Source organism: Vanacampus margaritifer, chromosome 2 (assembly GCF_051991255.1).
Source record: "Vanacampus margaritifer isolate UIUO_Vmar chromosome 2, RoL_Vmar_1.0, whole genome shotgun sequence".
Taxonomy (NCBI): domain Eukaryota; kingdom Metazoa; phylum Chordata; class Actinopteri; order Syngnathiformes; family Syngnathidae; genus Vanacampus; species Vanacampus margaritifer.
The window spans coordinates 56610266-56630265 of record NC_135433.1 but is presented as its reverse complement, the minus strand read 5'-3'; the positions used below and the strand labels follow the sequence as shown (position 1 = coordinate 56630265).

The window sequence follows — 20000 nt, the reverse complement described above, 5'->3', positions numbered from 1 at the left end:
GACAACATACGCCCGGCAAGAAAAGAGACTGAACTCCTTCCACTTGCGCTGCATTTCCCACATCCTGGACATATCTTGACAGGACAAAGTGCCCAACACCGACGTTTTGTCCTGCGCCGGCCTTCCCTTCATGTTCACTCTACTCAGACAGCGCAGGCTCCGGGGTTTAGGCCATGTTCACCGCATGGAGGATGGCAGAATCCCCAAAGACATCTTCTACAGAGAACTAGCGACTGGTAGAAGAGATGTTGGCCGCCCACGGCAGCGCTTAAGAGACATCTGCAAAAGAGACATGAAGGCCCTGCAGATGAACACAGAGCGCTGGGAGGAGCTTGCAAAAGGACCACTACTGCAGCAGATGGGGAAAAAAGCCCGCAGGAAGAACCGTCACACACTAGTGTGTGGCACTAGTGTTGTCACAATACTAAAATTTTGACTTTGATATTATACCTGCGTAAAAGACCTCCGGTACTGAAACGGTACCTCGACAAAACTCTAAAACATTAGCAAAAGCAGCAAAATTAAAAATGACAAAAGAGCTTCAAATTATTTTCATTTATTATAAATTCAAAATATTGGGATGTATACATGTTAATTTATGTACATACTGTATATATTTATGTTTATCTGTATGTGCTTTCACATTGCATGCCATATTCTTGAAGTACTGCATTTGATGTAGCCGACGTTTAGGATTCTCTTTCATGGTCATCATAGACCGACGAATCGCAAAAAGCAACGATTACGTATTTCTGTGTGTGAAAAAGGTCTATGGTAGTAGGTTTGATGAACAGCCAACACAGCTGACTTTGGGCAAGAGGCAGGGTAATAATCGTTATCATTATTAACAGTAATTGGAACCAAAATTTTCTACTTTACGGAGAATATGTCAGTATTACTAAAAATGTTATCTTAGATGAACAGTATGTGTTTACTCTGGTTGACAGGCCATGGACTGAAGTTTAAGACCAAGGCAGATGCAAGTAAAGCTCAAGAGGACAAGAGAAATACAGAAATTGAGAAAGAGAAAATTTGCAGCCCTCCACAGTCTGTTCAACATCAACCCACAATTCTGCAGGATTACAAGGTGTAGCCTTCATCATGGACTGGACCACTACCATGTTTTCCTTCATAAACCTTGTAAATAAGTTTTTTTTAAACCTTGTAAATATGCTATTTTTGCTGCTTAAACTACCTGTATTTTCTCTGATAAACAGAAATTGCAGACAGTGCCAATATTCTAAATAGAACATCAAAGCTAATGAATATACAGTAGTTCATGGTGTTCAAACAGTATTATTGGGTCACTAGTATTTTGGCTAATTTATGATGAAAAATTAAGTCATATCTAATCACTGATGAAAGTTGGAAAGCATTGCATGGACCTGCTTGAGTATCATTAAACCTGGCTGTGACGAGAGAAGTTGCATTTGTTCAAGTAAAATGTACATGTACGAGGGTAGCCATGATAGAATTTTTGAGAATAAACATGTAGCAAAATACTACAGTAACCAATGTGAATGCACAGGTGTGAAGATTGACCGTTGACCAAGCCACTTAAGTCATGCCATTATTGTCAACAATCAGTATAATAATGCTGTATGATGATAAGGTCAATGCTGTACGAGCAACTTCAAGATAGTCTTATAGTATGTGCCATGGACAAGTACGGTTCTTCCGCTTGAACATCCAACAAGTTAATCAATAGCGGCAGTACAGCCAAGGCAGTGAATCTTTGGCATATTTTACATGGCTTTACTTGTTGGAGTGTGGATACAAGGGGAAGTCCATTGGAGCCAGACTGGTAGGCATCTGGGACGCTGGACGTGAGATGCTTGGCTGGACTAATCAGGAGGTCGGCCCGGACACCAAACACAAAAGATGTTACTGGGCTGTTCAGGTGCACAACCATTATGTCAGGCCTTACGGAATAGCCGGGCCCAGGCATGGGGTTTAGGCCTGGTACACACATAAAGGCACTTGTTTTTTTTGTCTGAATTTTGCCCCTTCTCGACCAAGGATGTCAAATGGCAGATTCTTGTATGAGATTAGCCTTCTGTGCGAAGTTTGTTCAAAGGAACCCCGACTGTAATGACAAGTTTGCTCCATATGATTTATTTGATTGTTACTGACATATCTAAGAGATTCTTCCACCCATCCATCCATTTTCTCATTTTTCAAAAATAATTTCCAGTTTAATACATTTTGTAGTTGTATTTGTACGTAGGCTGTTTCTGCGTAGTGACGTAGAATGGCCACTCGCTCTCTACCAAGCAATGCGAAACGAATATAAAGAAAGCGAGGTAAGTCTTCTAGCGTCCTAAAGAAACAACATGCGATAGGGAGAGCTCTCCAAGGTCCAGTAGTGACTGGAGAGGTGCATCCCAAAATCCCGGGCAACATAGATTTATTGTAGCCAAACTGAGTGAATAACAGAAAGTGCTGAACCAAGCAAGGATACAAAAATGGAAAACACAAGGCGCTTACAAAGGGCAAAGGAAGAAAAAGAAAACAGAACACCGCAAATCACTGCTCCAGGACTATAAACAAAAACGCGAGTAGAGAACCACAGTAATCAAACAAAGAAACACAAAACAGCGTACCAAACTACGAAAGCTATCTATAGTCAAAAGGCAAAACACAAAACGACTTGGCAAAACGATGTAGCAAAACTTACATAGTGACTAGGACGTGAATTTCAGCAAAGCTATGACGAAAGATCTAGAAAATAACATGCTTGTTTACGGCTGTGAGCAAGTTGGAATAATCCGATGTCGTCCAGTTGGCGTCTGGGTCAATATGAAGTCCTAATTGACGTTGCGCCGCAAGTGCGGCGCTGGAGGGAACGCCCCCTCAGAAGGAAAAGAGAGTCGCACTGAGAGCCTTGCACCAAGACAGAGGGTGACTCGCCCGATCGCATGTTGTTTCTTTAGGAACGCTTACGAGGCTTACCTCGCTTTCTTTATACTCGTTTCGCATTGCTTGGTAGAGAGCTCGCGAGTGAAAGCCAGTTCAATGTTGATTCTTGACTGGCTTTTTGTAGCCTGCTTTTTTTGTCTCCTCAGACAAAACTTTTGAGTTGTTTTTGCAGCTTTTGCCATGAGGGCTGCAATAACGCGACATTCAAACGTCCCAAACAAAAAACAAAACTTATTTCACATTGTCATTATGGGGTGCTGTGTGTAGAATTTTAGCAATTGGCTGGCAACCAGTTAAGAGTGTACCCCGCCTACTGCCCGAAGACAGTTGGGATATGCTCAAGCGACCCTTGTGAGGATAAGCAGTTAAGAAAATTATTATAATTAATTAATTAATTAATTATTATAATTAAAAAAAAATGATAACTACATTATTTTTTGTATACAATTAATACCTTTAAAAACTAATTTTTCCACTTGCTGTCAACTGAAGATGACATCACCTGTGCTGAGGAAGTAGACAACGACCAATCATTGCTCACCTGTTTTCTGGGTTTGGTCAGCAAACTGACCCATGATCGGTCGTTACCTGCTTCCTCAGCACAGGTAATGTCATCTTCAGTTGACAGCAAGTGGAAACATTTGTTTTTAAATGTATTAATTATACATGAAAAATAATGTCATTATCAAATTCATTCTGGACAACATATATTTTTTTTACAGCTGAAAATGGCTCAACGAATAAAATATCCCTTTCCTGTACCTTTCCCCTCCTTCATTTTCATTTTATTGTACTATGGCTTCTCATTGCAGTGTTCTGTATTGTTCTTGTGTGTTTTATGTTTATATTTTAATAAAGTTAAATAACGTGAATGTGTGAACGACCCCCATACACTTTGTAGACACGCGCTTTATGAAATTAAATCTATTTCTCGTTAAAGAACAGATACTGGAATTTTGTTTATGGGCAATGTGCCACATCCAAATAACGTGAATGTGTGAACGACCCCCATACACTTTGTAGACACGCGCTTTATGAAATTAAATCTATTTATCGTTAAAGAACAGCTACTGGAATTTTGTTTATGGGCAATATGCCACATCCAAATAACGTGAATGTGTGAACGACCCCCATACACTTTGTAGACACGCGCTTTATGAAATTAAATCTATTTATCGTTAAAGAACAGATACTGGAATTTTGTTTATGGGCAATGTACCACATCCAACATGGCGATGACGGTGGCGTACTGCAGCAATGGGAAAACCTGCTCAACCAGGTGTCTAACGCATGTATGTTCAGTGGGTCACATGATCATTTAGTTTTCAGCGAGTTGTTTAACGTGACACTACGGATGTTCATCGTTTATCCGGACCGTAATTTAGAAATGGAGAGGCCTCTCAGCACAGATCCCGTTCAGCACTTACACACGAATGGTCAGTCAAAAAACACCGCCAAACTGCAGTAATGCACTTTACACACACTTACACAGTACTTACACTTACAATGCTCTATCGCTTATTTACAGATCGTTTTAAACAATGGCGCAACTGGAGCGGATTTTGGTGAGTATCGGTTGGTCACGAACCGAGATTGTTCTCGTTCTGCTGTTAAATTGAATCGAGGTACACACGGTGCACAAGGAATATACCTTATATATATAATATAATATACCTTACTGACAATTCCGAGATGAAGTCAAGATGGCCGTCAATTTGGTGAACGAAATCTGCACATTGAAAAGCGTTGGATTTTGGATTGTTGTAATTTGATTTGTGAGGATTATTTTGATTTCAAAATGTGATGAGATGTCTTTGTATGATAGTCACAGGAAAAAGCATTACAATCTGCCGTTTGTTTTCACCGCATTTGCATTGTGTTGCATTTGGGACATATCAGAGATGTTCGGAAATGTCAATAGAAATTTTTAAATAAACATTATACACACATAATAATAATAAATAATACCCCACAACTAGTTTTAATAACAGCCTATTAGGGCAACATGGCTGCAAGACTTGTAGCATAGAAGTAACTTACAGTTATGGTTTGTACTAAATAATAGCTAATAACTTGCTGATTTAGTACAAACTACTAGACTAGATTTTTCAATACAATTAACCTTAAGGAACAAATCAATATTAAAATGGGATATTTAAAAGGTGTTAAACTCTAGTTAACATGACTCTCTCTGGCCTTGATTCTGAGTCTGACCTTTCATATTCATGCGTCTTTGATTTCATCCAAGAGAGCAGAGGGGTGCTTCCCTTGACTGCTTGCTGTAGGTCCTTTTCTTTTCCCCTTTCCAGTCTCTCCTTTCTAGGCATTATGCTACAATTAATTAATAAATAGACCAATTGTAGCCAAACAGACCAAGGGCATGAGAATGAACAAGACTGACTGTTAGGGTATTTTTCACCGGCAATTGACAATTCCAATTTTGCATTTTAACCTCTTTTTTTAATTTTATTGTTTATTTATTTTAATTTTTTTCACTCACTCACTCAAACACGCACACATACAAACACCCAGGCGGGGAAGCAAACCCACGCCAACTTGCATCGTAAGCAAGTGACGGTTCACTTCCACCACCTGGGGCCCTGTAGCACAGAGGTCCCCAACCCTGGTCCTCAGGGACCGGTATCCAGCCTGTTTTCCATGCCTCACACAGCCAACACAGGTGATTCATATCATCAGCTAATCAGCAATCTCTGGAGAAGGCTGATAACGATCTCCACCTGTGTTGATAACGATCTCCACCTGTGTTGGCTGTGGGAGGCATGGAAAACTGGCTGGATACTGGTCCCTGAGGACCAGGGTTGGGGACCTCTGCTATAGCATATTAAACTAGGTAGCTAATATAGGCTAATTTATGCTGAGTTGTTTGTGCTCTATGAGACATGCTACTTCACAACAAAATTATTATAGGTAGGGAATAGAAGGCAAACAATACAATTTCACTGGATTCATAACAAAGTTACCTGGCTGGCTGGGGAAAGAGATACGTGCGTGAGTCTGTCCCACACCGTGACCGTGGGTAATTAGCATTCACATGATGAAGGAAGCAATTGCGCAGAGGACCTATATTGTTATTTTTTTCACACTCGATTAATCTTTTCTAAAAGATTGTCAACATTGACCTGTCCTCAGTAAAGTGTTTATTTAAAACAAAAACAAAAAACGAACGTTCCAAAGAGCACTTTTTTTAAGAGAGGGCAGAGGGGCAAGGGTGTGAGCACCATTAGGTGTCTACCTGTGCACGCCAGTGCTTAACATATACACACAAACAGCCTAGCGTAATATGTATTCAAGGTAATGAAATAAAAATGAAACTTCAGGGTTTTTAAATTGATGTAATAGGTAATTATATGAAGTATTTCCTGTTAAGCCCATTACCTGAGGCTCCGTATGTGATTTAATTTTGATGTGACGGAGAATTGATATTGTTATTTATTTATTTATTTATTAGGTATCTGACATTTTCAATTTTTGATGCCGTCATCCCTGCGTGTGTGTGTTTGTGGGTATGATCATGGAGATGTTGGGGGTAGGGGTGGGTTTTCTTTTTATTGTATTATGGATGTTTGAATTGTTCAGCACCTTGAGTTGCATTTTAATGTAAAAAATAGAAAAGTTTGATTGATTGATTGATAATATTGGTAGAAAGATCTATCAGATGGATAATGATAGATAAATGGACAGATGGATACTTTATTCAATCCAAGGGAAATTAAATGTGTTATTTACCCTTATTCTCTTTCTTTACCTTTTTAGGTTCATCGGATTGTGCAACAACTTCGCATATGTGGTTATGCTCAGTGCTGCTCAAGACATCCTTACAAAACAACAGTCTGAAAACACCACCACATTTGTACGTCAGTGTTTTTATTAAGTAGTAGTCCCACATGAAAGCAGACTGAATATCTTTTGTGTTTAGGCAAAATACGACATTTTGCAAGCATTTGCTTTTACTGGAAATTGGAAAGGAATGATCAACATTTTTGCCCATTTTCTGAAATGTTACGGCCCGAACCAGTAACTGAATCGTAATAACATTGAACAAATTGTAGTCCGTTTATTTTTTTTTACAAAAGTAATCCAGGGTTTAAAACGCTGCGAGAAAGCCTGTAGCCATTATTTGCCATCATAGCATGAATAACCTGTAAATAATTGACATGTAGTTAAACCTGAAATATCCTTAGAAGTGTATGTCAGCTGGGTTCCCACACGTCCTTAAACGGCATTAAATCCATAAATACAAAAAGGCCTTAATGGGATACCGCAAAATATACGTCACCACACTTAATTAATATTCTTGAGTCTAGCAAGGGGGTCAAACTCGGCTGGCCAGTCATGCTAGACACATGTTAAGATGTCTACTACGCTAAATCTACTAATTCTGAGAATGATATCCCCGGTGCCAAATTCACTGGTAAAGACGCCGAAGAACATACAAATGTTCAATTAAGGAGATGGCTTGAGTGTTCGATGGCTGAAAAAGACGTGAAAAGAGCCAACCTGATCCAAAGGTAAAGTTTTTAAGTTTTATTCTACCCCTCAAAACATCGTCCGACACAACTGACGCTGACATTCACCAGTTTCAACAAGCTATCCTTCCTTTACCACCATATGCCCTGTCTGTCATATCTGGTTGTCTTACGTCTTTGATAGTTGGGGGGTAAATTTTTATTGCTTTTTTGTCTGTGTAGCGATCGCAATTCTACTCGGAAATTCTTGGGCACAACCAACAAAACTTTTCTCAAAACATTTCTTTCAATTATTAAATCCTTCCTGCTTATAAATCCTTAATTCCTTAATTCAGAAAAGGCCCAACAGAAAAATGTTCATATATGTCACAGTTGCACGAAAGGCACAAAAATAAAAAATCAGGTGGAAAGCAAGACGGGTCCGAACAACAGTGGCAACGCCATTTTAGCATTTTTCCTCAGCATTCATTATTGTCATTGTCGGGGTAGTGCCAAATGCCTAAAAATAAAATAAAGACAGTCGCTTACCTCTTTGGGATGCTGGTGGCCGGCAAGAGCAGGATTGTCATCGTAGGAGCATGCATGCATGGCCCCCAACAAAATTTACATATGAAGGTGAAAGGCTCACTTTGCTGGCGTTAAACTGCTCTTTTGGACGTCCGCACAAGTTTATTCCCATTCACATTTATATCTCTGAAGTTTTGGCTTCGGGAAACAACTAAAGAATACATCCTTCATGTGGATGGTCGTAGTGTCTGGAGTTGTGTCTGCAAGTTCCATAACAGCTGTGTTTACTCGGCATGGTTTGTTTCCAGAGATAAATGAGAACAAAACAAGCACTACTAGTATAGGTTGTCAACGAGCCGGCTTCATTTTTTTACCTCCTTCCAGTTCAAGCTGCTAAAGTCACGTGACCTTGCGGTCTAAAAATAGCATTCATGCGGTACCCCATTGACATTAAAATGTCTTAAATCAATCTATCAAGTGTTTAAAAAAGTCAACACATGAAAAGTATGATTTATGATTGTAAATAGTCTAAATTTTCAAAATACTGTAAATGAACATTAAAAAAAACAAACGAATGACTCTTGGAGTAACGTCAATCACGACAATACACAATCAAACAACACCTGAACCAACAAAACAGTGATGTGGTTTTAGTTCGGACTCTTCAGAGCAGATACACGTCATGTCTGTACTATAACAATTTTGGACAACATGTGAAGTTAATTTTGAATAAAGTCTTGAGAAATCTTGAATATAACTTGATGTAGGAACCCTGGTCAAACTAGTATCCCATCGCTTTAATCAGTGCACATGAGTAGGCAAGGGCCAATTATTGGTTTGGCGGTTTACCATAATTTTAAAAAGTCAAGGTTTCAACAGCCACTAATACTTGCTGTCACTAATGCAGTGTTTCTCAAACGTGGCCATTGGGGAACACTATCCAGCCTGTTTTCAATGTCTCCCTATTCCACACGCGGGTGATTCCAATGACAGCTCATCAGCAAGCTCTGGAGAAACCTGATAACGATCCTCACCTGCATGTGGAATAGGGAGACATGGAAACAGGCTGGATAGTATGCCCTTAGGACCAGGGTTGAGAAACGCTGCACTAATGAGCTCTTTATTTTTGAGGGAACATCTAAGCATGGCATAATATGATTTGATGAGTTGAGTGAACGAGCTGCTTCTTAGACGTGAATTGCCTCCAGTTTACTTTTCTTTTTCTAGGATAGCATCAACATCAGTTTCCCATCCATCAACACAGTATTTACTTTTTTTTTTCGGCTTTTCCCTTCAGGGGTCGCCACAACGAATTAGTTGCCTCCATCTAACCCTGTCCTCCGCATCCTCTGCTCTCACACCAGCTACCTTCATGTCCTCTTTAAACTATACCCATAAAGCTCCTCTAGACCTTCTGCCTGGCATTTGGAAACTCAGCATCCTTCTGCCAATGTACTCACTATCTCTCCTCTGGACATGTCCAAACCATCTCAGTCTGGCCTCTCTGACTTTATCTCCAAAGCCTCTAGCATGTGCTCTCTCTCTGATGTACTCATTCCTGATTCTATCCATCCTGGTCACTCCCAAAGAGAACCTCAGCATCTTCAGCTCTGCCTCCTGTCTTTTCCTCAGTGACACTGTCTCCAGACCAAACATCGCTGGTCTCACCATAGTTTTATAAACCTTTCCTTTCATTTTAGCTGAAACTCTTCTATCACACATCACACCTGAGACTTTTCTCCACCCATTCCAGCCTGCCTGCACACACTTCAGCACTTCTTTTCGACACTCTCCATTGCTCTGGACTGTTGACCCTAAATACTTAAACTCCTCCACTTTCTTTGTTTCTACCATATTCCGTTTTTCAGTAATCAACAATAGAAAATGGTTAGTTTCGCCCAAATGCTCTGTTTTGAAACACAATACGGAGAAATCAAGCTTTTTGTGAAACAATATTATTTCATGCACTCTAGTGAATTTGACACTTTTTTTTTTCCATGAATGATGCCACAAACACCTAAACAGTGCTTTACTTCTGTAAAACACTACCACCAACAATGAAAAAGTGTTTTTTGATAGCAAAATACGTTTATTTACATTCAACAGTGTAACAATTTGACAAAACAATTTGGCAAACTATTTACAAATGTGTGCAACTGTGGTACTATTTACAATTGTGTGGATGTTTCAACTACAGTTTTTCTTTTTGTGTAACACTCCCCTGCGTGCAAGGAGACGCAGCAGGTTTTGCACAACAGATTAGTTTCACTGCGATTGCCCCTTCGCGTGCAGACGCTACACTTTCTTGCCGGCCTTTTTTCCCGGGGAATAGCAAGTATATACTGCAGTTTGTGTTTGGCCATGTTGCCATCAAGTCTACTCTCAGGATCATGATACGGTGACATTACGGTGGTGTTACGTCTGGCTTCCTCATGTCCTTCAGTTCCTATACCGGGTGATAAGATATGTTCTGATCCATCTTATCCACTCCATTCATGGTGGCATCGTAGTCCAGAACCAGTGTCTTCTCCGTGATCAGACTGTACTCACTCCTCCGATGAATATGCATTGGACTCGGGGTACTCTTCGTCGTCCGATTGAACGTCCGCCTGTGCAGAAGTGCTCGGTTGTGCACCGCGTTTTCCGGCGTTAGCATCGCTAGCCGGTGAGGCTTTACGACGTGATCATAGACGCGTCAACGCTTCTAACTTCGGCGTCAACCTCGGAGTCACCATCATCATCATCGTCGTCATCAATGTGCTCTTTAGCATTGGTCGATGCTTTTCGTCTTTGAAAAAAATGCTCAAGCGTGAGCTGCTTGCAACCGGTCGCCATTTTCGCTTCCTCAGCCATTCTCCCCTCAACACTCTAGCTCCACCTCACGTCTTCTACTGACGCCTACCCAATCTTGTCCAAAGAGAGTCATCGCTGCCATCTAGTGCCCAAAAATAGTCATTATACTAACTAGATCTGCTTGATACTTTCAGCACAGCTGGCCAAGGCTTTCCTCCACCCGTTTCCAAAAAAAAACATAGTGAACGTCTTTTAACGTCTTTGGCAGTCCTCCGTAGGATTTTACTAAACGTTATTAAACGTTTTTGGCAGTCAAAGAGTTAAGATATATCATCAACTGCCTTTGTAATAAATATATATTTTTAATTGTAAAGAGACTTTATGAAGACTATGTATATTTAAACGTTAAAAATGAGTGTGATGTACCGCCAAAAGTATATTTCTAGCCATAATATTCGCCAGCCAGAGGTTGAGATGAATTGTATTTGTTTACAGAGTAAACTAGTTGCTAGAGCACATGGAAGTAACATTTCTTGCCATTTTCTTCATATATTCCACGTGGGAACTTGTTAGCTACTCCTCTTTACTGTACAAAACAAATGCATGCAACTTTCTTTTTTACTACTTGTCTGTGACCCACCCAAAATGGGTCAGTCACCAACTTCTGGGACCCACCACATGAGAACCACTGATTTGGAAAGAACACCCTTAAATTTGAATTTGTTTGTTTGTTTTTTACAGAACACTCCTGGAGATACATTGGCTATGGAATCGAAAGATGTGAACACTGGTAATAGAAGTCGCTATGATTGCAATTCTTTCTCAACAGCGGTAAGAGGAAAATATTTATCAACTTTAAATAAGCTCAACCATGATGAAATATCCAATTATATGTGTTATTATAGTTTTGTTTTGTTTGTAATATTTAAAAAATAGCACGGTCTGAGCATGGTCTTTTTTTAGGGATGTAGCAATAACCAAAATGTCGCGATACGATATTATATGAACCTCATGATATCATAATTAGTGTGTGCACGTGCCTGCGAGTGCGCGTGTGTGCAAGCCCAATTCCAATGAAATTGGTACGTTGTGTTAAATAAAAACAGAATACAATGATTTGCAAATCATGTTCAGCCTATATTTAATTGAATACACTACAAAAACAAGATATTTAATGTCCAAACTGATCAAATAATCATTAACTTTGAATTTTATGGCGTTGATATTTGTAGTTTTTTTTTTATACAGGGATATGCCCAACACGTTATACCAATTGAGGGGTTTGGGGGAGAGGACAGTACACACTTTTAGGTAACAAACACGTCTTGTTTTCTTGACAGTTTATATTCTGAATGAAAACGCAATTGTTTCCTATTTATACAGGATCGTCTCATTAAAAGCACACATTTTATACCTACATCCATAAGAAAAACCTTGCTCATTTCACAGCATTAAAAGCATTAAACCGGCAAAAAAAAAAAAAAATAATAATTTAAAGCCCGATTTACGTCACTCAAAAACTACTCAACTCGGAATTTCTTTTCATACAAAGCGCTGTACAAGGAGTAAAAATCAGTCATGGAATTAAGACCGGTAAAACAAAAATAACACCAAATAAATTAACAATTATCTTAAGTGGGTAAATGAATAAGTCAATAAAATAACACAAGTAGATAAGTTAATAAATAAATTAATAACAAAATACAGCATGCACTATAAAACATTGAAACAATGAGTCTCATGCCAAGTCAAATGCCAAAGAACAAAGATGTGTTTTATAAGTGCGTAGAGGTTGCCTAATATTTAACAGAAGGTCATTCCTAAATGGATGGGGAGAGATTTGTCTAAAAACATTCTAGAGAGGAAAATAATGTGCTGTTAAGCACTATTTAAGTAAAAAAAACAAAAAACTAATAAGTTTATCTAGAAATAAAAGTTGGTCGATCATTAGTAAGTGGAAATATCTATTTATTGTCTTCTGTATTCATAATTGTTCTTTGACCATGCAAAAATATTTTTATTCAAATACCTGATTATTCAATAGAATTTTCCGTTGAATATTTGAACACCAAAATATTCCATACCTGCAGCACTAGAGGGGCCTGCAACCCTCAGTGCTATACTGTACTATGCATAATATAAATGGATAATGAAAGAGATGACCTGGCATTTGGGGAGGACTGGCCATCGGGAATTTCATGAGTTTCCCAAATGCCCAGTGAATCCACAGCGACAAATCAAATAGTAATGGCTGGATGTCTGTCGAACAACAAATCGGCACGTTGGACACTGCAACACCGCTCCACGGAAAAAGTTCAGGCTCTGGAATTTTTTTTACTTTAAGCCCTGCCGTCTATGAAAAGATCTTTGCTGAATTGCTCAGTCATTCACTAGCAATGATGGGGCGAGGTTCACCTCTTTGTGAACAAGTGCATGAGAGAATAGTTGAACAGTTTAAGGACAATGTTCCTCAACGTACATTTACAAATAATTTAGGGATTTCAGCATCTACGGTCCATAATATCATCAAAAAGTTCTGAGAATCTGGAGAAATCACTGCATGTAAGCGGCAAGGCCGAAAACCAACATTGAATGTCTATGACCTTCAATCCTTCAGGCGGCACTGCATCAAAAACCGACATCAAAGCGTAAAGGATATCACCACGTCGAGTTGATGTGCACCGAAAACGACGACGTCACATTGCGGTGTTCACGGAAGTAAATACTGTTCCAACTCGCAACGTTTTACCGCCAGCCCAGCCACTAAGGCAAGCGACTTTTAGCAGTGTCATATGCAAATCTAACTGTGCCAACACATGCTACAGATAGGTGGACTGGTGGACCCGTTTCGCGGACGTGTTCAATTCATGTCTTGTCTGCATACATTATGCAAATTCAGCTGTGCGAATGCCCGCGCTCCTTTTTGGTGGACTGTTTTCACGCTCTTTTTCATTTTTTTCTTCACTTTATTTAACATTTCTAAAAACATACACTTGTAGAGGATGCAACATGGCAACGTTATAAACAACAAAAAAGAATATGAGAATAAACAAAAACTTGAGATTCCTTCACATCATGTCACTTAAAATAAGAAGAATGTATACAGACGCTCCCCACCTTACGAACGAGTTACGTTCCGGACGATCGTTCGTAAGGTGAATTTGTTCGTAAGTTGCTTCAGTGCTATATTTTGTATTATAATTTATGTTTAAAGCCTATATAAGTATATTGAAGGTTTATATAAGTATGTTTAAGGCTTGTACAAGTAACCTGCATTGGTTTGTACTGAAAAAAACTTAATAAAATGGAGAGAATACGTACAGTACTGTACTGTACTACGTATGTTAGAGAGAGAGGGCGAGACACACACACACACAGTATGTACATGTAAGTAATAAGATAAATAAAATGAAGTTTAACTTACTTTTGGAAGATGTACTCGATGCTTAAGGAGATGATGGAGGAGGAGGAAGAGGAGGATTTTATATCATGAGAGATTCTTCGTCGTCGCTGGAATCGGCTTCAAAAGTTATTTCCTGCTTCATGGGGACCGGCGTTTCTTCCTCCTCCTCCTCGCCACGTTGCTCAGCCTCCAATGAGCTCTCACAGCGCCAATCGTCGGTATTAGCGGCGGAAAGAAGCACTACGCGCAATACAAAATCTAACTTACAGCATTTCTTTCCAAACATTTTTCGACATAATGTACGCGCAGAAATGTTCGTATGTACCGTTGTTCGCAACTCGAATGTTCGTAAGTAGGGGAGCGTCTGTACATCCAAAATCAAAACATTAAATGCTGCTTCATATTGGCACTTACTTTCCTTGCATATTTGTTTCTTTCCCACTTTTTCAAGCATACAAAAAACAACTTAAAATCAGCCATAAATCCTTGAAAGAAGGGTTTACAGTTTTTCCACTTGGCACAATGAATATGATATTTGCCCATTAACAAAATAATATTAATTAAATCCAAAACAGAAAAGTTCAAATCATCTCTAAAGAAAATAACATGACTTAATTCTATTTGTGGAACGTCATTAATTCTTACTGACAACCGAGTATATCTTATATTAGTCCAAAATCTTTGTGAAATAGTTTTTTACGGTAGCTCCTTGGTTGGCTGCTGTCATCGACTTCCTCGTACGTAGAGTTTTCCTGAACTCTCTGGCAGAGAGTTCAGGAAAAGAGTTCCAGGAAACGAGCATGAGGATAAAAGTTGCAGGAGAAAATGTCAGGAAAAGAGAGAGAAGTTCCTTCATGAAGCAGACTTGGTCGACTAAGACCAAGCTTTTGGGATAGTATTTGATCATTTTGGATCAGAATTGACAAACTAGATGCTTCATTTATCATTCAAACATTACCACGATCATAAAGTTATTGAATCCGCTAAGCTTACTAATTAGCTAAATTTAGGTGGCTACAGAAATTACACACATCATTAATTTGAGATAGACATACAGGTTGTGTGCAAATATAAACAACAGGAGTTACTTGATGTCAGTCAAGTACATAGAGTCCGTGTATGTCCCGAATTATGTAGACTTCAGATTAATTATGAGAGGCAGGATTCTTGAGGATAATCAATAGTGACCGTTGGAGGGCACTGTTGTACCATACACCTTCCACAGGGCATTGTTTCCCAAGAAAAATTCATTTCCTAATTCCTGTGGATAGGCCAGACCATAAAAGATGGACAGGATTTCAGGTCTGTCGGAGCTGTGGAATGCGTTTCCTGGGGGTTATAAAACGAAGTCCAGTCCCTGCTGGAGGGAAACTCAAAAGAGTCCTTTGGAACAGAAAACACAGAGTTAAGACACGCACACACATTCCCCAGGGAGAAATGTTTAAAAAGGCACATAAAATGAAAAAAATGAGGGTGACGGGCAATATTTGTTACAGAAGTGTTGCTTTTAATATTGTACCATGTCGATGACGATATTGTGGTAATTTAAATTTTGCAAATCACGATAATGTGCTTAAGTCAGAAAAGGTGTGCTGTCCTGCACTTTTTTGGTTGCGTTTACACACCTTGATAAAATATATGCACTTTGTGTAGCGCAACCTTAAAATCAGGGCGTGACAGATGCTGGCAAATCTGTCAGTGCGCGCATTCTGCCATTGACTTAAGTGTCTTTTGTCTTATGTTCACCGGAAGCTACATTAAGGTCTAGCCACTTATAGGCATTTATTTATTTATTTTTACTTTTTTTTTGTGCCTTTTTGCTATTGATTTTTTGGCAATTTTGTGGACATTTTATGGTAATATGGGGGATTTCTTCTTTTGTCAAAGTTTAATTTTCAGCTTTTTTCGAAATACATTTTCAGACTTTTTGGGCAATTTTGTGTGCAATATATGGTCATATTTGGACATTTTATGGTCACTTTTTTAGGCATTTTAAAGTATTTTTTAACACTTTTTCATCTACCCATCATCTCTCTTTTTCCGACAAATTATGAACATTTTCTGCCTCTTTTCATTCTTTTTGGAAATTTTATGGCTGTTTGTTGACATTTGTTTCTACCTTTTTTTTGCTAATTATTTTTCTGAGCTTTTTGGCAATTTTTTAAATTTTTATGGTAATTTGGGGGATTTCTTTTGTTTTGTTTTTGGACATTTTTTATTTAATTTAAATAAAGTTTTATTTTCTGCCTTTTTCAAATTAAATTTTCACTTTTTTGGGAATTTTGTGTACATTAATTATATGGTAATTTTTTGGATTTCCTCTTCTTTTTGGACATTTGTTTCTGCCCATTTGTGATGAACTTGTTGACATTTTTGACAATTTCGTGGACATTTTATGGTAATTTGGGGTATTTTTTTCTTTTGTTTTTGGGACATTTTAGAGTTACCTTTTTTTTTGAGTTTTATTTTCTACCTTTTCAAAATACAGTTTCTGACTTATTTAGCCAAATTTGTCTACATTATATGGTAATTTTCGGCTTTTCTTCTTCTTTTTGGACATTTTATGGTCACTTAAGACATTTTTAAGTGTTTTTTTTTTTTTTTTTTTTCAGTTTTATCTACCTATCATCTCTTACAAATTTGGACTTAGATTTTTTTTAAATTTATATTTAATTATTCTTGTTTTTCTAAATCATTAATTTATTTTAAGAATATTTTATCTAATATATATAATTGTGGCTCCAGTACCGCAGGTTTCAGACCCCTAGTCTCGTGCCTTTCAAAGGCAAAATATCATATTGCTTGTTTTGAGTCACTAACAGCGAGTAATGAATGTTACCTGACTTGTGGATGGAACTAGGGATGTAACGATATCCAAACATCACAATATGATATTATCACGATATGAAGGTCACAATACGATAATTAACACGATATTGTAGAGAGGTTGGCATTACAAAAAAGGTCATGATATTGTAAAACAAAAAAAAAAAGGGGGGCGTGGGGAGAGCTCATACTAAACAATATTGTGCTTTTGTCCAATACAGCAAGGGAAAATATTATAAATCTTATATATAAAAAAGATAAGAATATAATACATATATTGAGGCACTTACTTGTTAATGCACGCACACATTGAGTTCCTCCACATATTACGTTCCCCTTCATCTGACCATTAGCGTGGATTTTAAACATAAACGGGCCAAAACATGCCTTGTGAAAATTAAACTGCACTAAACAACTAGCCATCAGAAGGTGCTAGAACTGCACAAATGGAAATCAACCCGACTTTTTTAACAGATGTGCTGCTTTTAATATCGTGACATGATGACGACAGAATGTTGTGGCAATTTTAATATCGCAATATCACAATATTGCCATTATCGTTACATCCCTAGCTGGGGGAGGGCGGGCACACCTCCCACACATGCTCTGACAGCCCAACGGCTGTAATGTCTCCCTACTATATTATAACATGTTTATTGTTGAAAAAATATATATTTATATAGCACTCTTTATACAAAATGTGCAACTCAAAGTGCTTTAAATTAGTTAAAGACAACCCAGGAGGAACAAACTCATGACCTTCAGCTTGGGAGACTGCTGATTTACTCCCTGACCCACGCATGTCCTGTTGTGTGTTAGTATATAACTAATAGCTGGAATATTCCTAACTCCAAGAGACCAAAAACGTTGGAGATAAGCAAACAGTAGGAAGGGCATGGCTCAGGCGGTAGTGTGGCAGTTTCTCAAGCTGAAGATCGGGAGTTTGTTCCTCGACCCTTGAGTGACCTTTATTTCATTTATTTATTTCAATTCTTTATTTTATTCTCTTCTAAGTGTAAATATTACTCTAAAACTGAGTCTATTTGGTCCCACTCTAAAATTTCAATTGAGTCAAATTTACTCAAACTAGAGTCAAATTTACTCTACAGAATTTAAAGTGTCCCTTAAAATAATAATGAAAAAAATTATATGGTACTTTTTTGCAACACATTCAAAGCGCTTGACAATGGATACATTATTCATGCAGTCACACATTTGCACTCTGGGGACAGTAAACAGACTTGTGGAGCCAGTCCTCAAATACACGGCGAGCCAATGCAGCAATTTTAAAATTGGTATAATATGCTCCTGCCTTCCAGTCTTAGTCAGGACACGTGCTGCAAAATTTTGTAGTAATTGTAGACATGAAATGCTCTTATTAGGAAAACTAGAAAGCAAGGTATTACAGTAATCAATTTGGCTAGTGATAAAAGCATGCATTAACGTCTCCATGTTGGGCAAAGCGAGAATGGGGCGGACTATGTTCTTCAAGTGATTCAAAACCTGTTTTTGTTATAGTTTTAATATGTGGAACGTAGTAGTGTTATTCCAATACCGTTTTTTGGCCCCTGATACCGATTCCGATACCCAACTTTGCAGTATCGGCCGATGCCGATACCTAAGCTGTTTTTCTCAACATGAAAAAATTGTCCTGCCATTGGTTCAGAGCATTCAAGGGCCAATAGGATATCTTAGTTAAGCCATGCGGTGAACATGTCACACTGAATGTCAATGAATGTCGTGCAAGAGCAAGACACAAGATGCTGCATCCAAAATCCTATTTTAGTGTCAGAATTAATGGTATCGGCATGTTACTTGTTAGTACTCACCGATACCACTGTTTTAATGCAGTATCGGGGTCTCTGCCGATACCAGTATCGGTATCGGAAAAACACTAAACAAAAGTGAGCTTAGAGTCCAAAATAACACCCAGGTTTTTGACCTGAGCTGAGGGTGTACTTCAGTTGAGAGTTTCTCTGTCTGGACCTTAGGGCCGATTAAAACTTCAGTCTTGTCCTGGTTAAGATGGAGAAAGTTCTCTGCCATCCAGAATTTGAAATCTGGGATACAGTTAAAATGAGCATCCATTGGGCTGGCATAATCAAGAGACACAGAGATGTGTGCGTGTCATCAGCATAGCTGTGGCAAATCACTCCATGCCTCGTCTCATAATCTTTCCATTATGAGCATGGTATTTTAATTAAATTGCTTGTATTGAATTTTATTAAAAAGTGAGTGCAAAAACACACACTCCTTCAAAATACCCTTTGGATAATAAGCCGTGCACACCGGTGATAATTTAGGGATCCATGACACATGTTAATTTCACAATCCAAGTGTAACATATTTTCCAAACTGATCTCTATGGAATTCATATCTCATGAAAATTCCACAATCTGTAATTTAGGGCTCACCCTCAGATTTTATTAATTACTCTTTGGTAGTTGCGCGCAGATTTTGCATGGTCAGAACAACCTAGTGAGGAGAATTGCCGCGCCTTGGAGTGCACAAGAAAGACTCGTAAGGAATTGACATGCGAGAAGGAGAATGAGAACATACCCCGAAGTTTGCAGGCAATTTCAATGAATTAATGCTGTAGTACTGGAGAAAGCGTTATAAAAAAAATATTTAAAAAAATGTGTTTGGTTTTCGTCCCAGCCGTGGAACAGTGGACCAGGTCTACACCCTCTGCAGGGTCCTTGAAGGTGCATGGGAGTTCGCGCAACCAGTCTACATGTGTTGTAGATTTGGAGAAGGCATTTAACTGTGTCCCTCAAGGAGCCCTGTAGGGGGTGCTTCGGGAGTACGGGGTACCAAGCCCCTTGATATGGGCTGTTTGGTCCCTGTACAACCGGTGTCAGCGTTATGTCCGCATTGCCAGCAGCAAGTCGGATTTGTTTCCAGTGAGGGTTGGACTCCGCCAGGGCTGCCCTTTATCACCGATTCTGTTCATAACTTTTATGAACCGAATTTCTAAGCACAGAAGTGGCGTTGAGGCGGTCCGGTTTGGTGGCCTCAACATTGCATCTCTGCTTTTTGCAGATGATGTTGTGCTGTTGGCTTCA

At 38.8% G+C, this 20000-nt stretch overlaps 2 protein-coding genes across 9 annotated transcripts in view; both read left to right on the top strand.

The window, feature by feature from the left end:
- Positions 1 to 1515, top strand: part of dus1l (dihydrouridine synthase 1-like (S. cerevisiae)) — a 54840-nt gene extending 53325 nt beyond the window's left edge. For 7 of the 8 annotated variants that reach the window (XM_077555747.1, XM_077555748.1, XM_077555749.1 and 4 more), the window contains one exon: positions 1 to 941. This exon is cut by the window's left edge and continues 312 nt beyond it. Coding sequence is in view for 1 of the 8 variants with exons in the window: in XM_077555751.1 (XP_077411877.1) it covers positions 948 to 1093 (146 nt within the window). In the remaining 7 variants the exon portion in view is untranslated. The other variant, XM_077555751.1, reaches the window with a different exon arrangement.
- A 2731-nt stretch (positions 1516 to 4246) lies between these two features.
- The window catches only part of cln3 (CLN3 lysosomal/endosomal transmembrane protein, battenin), a 96174-nt gene continuing 80420 nt past the window's right edge, over positions 4247 to 20000 (top strand). Inside the window, exons 1-4 of the mRNA XM_077555732.1 lie at positions 4247 to 4355; positions 4448 to 4484; positions 6694 to 6790; positions 11448 to 11537. Coding sequence (XP_077411858.1) covers positions 4274 to 4355; positions 4448 to 4484; positions 6694 to 6790; positions 11448 to 11537 — 306 coding nt within the window. The 5' untranslated portion in view covers positions 4247 to 4273. The remainder of the gene's footprint in view (positions 4356 to 4447; positions 4485 to 6693; positions 6791 to 11447; positions 11538 to 20000) is intronic.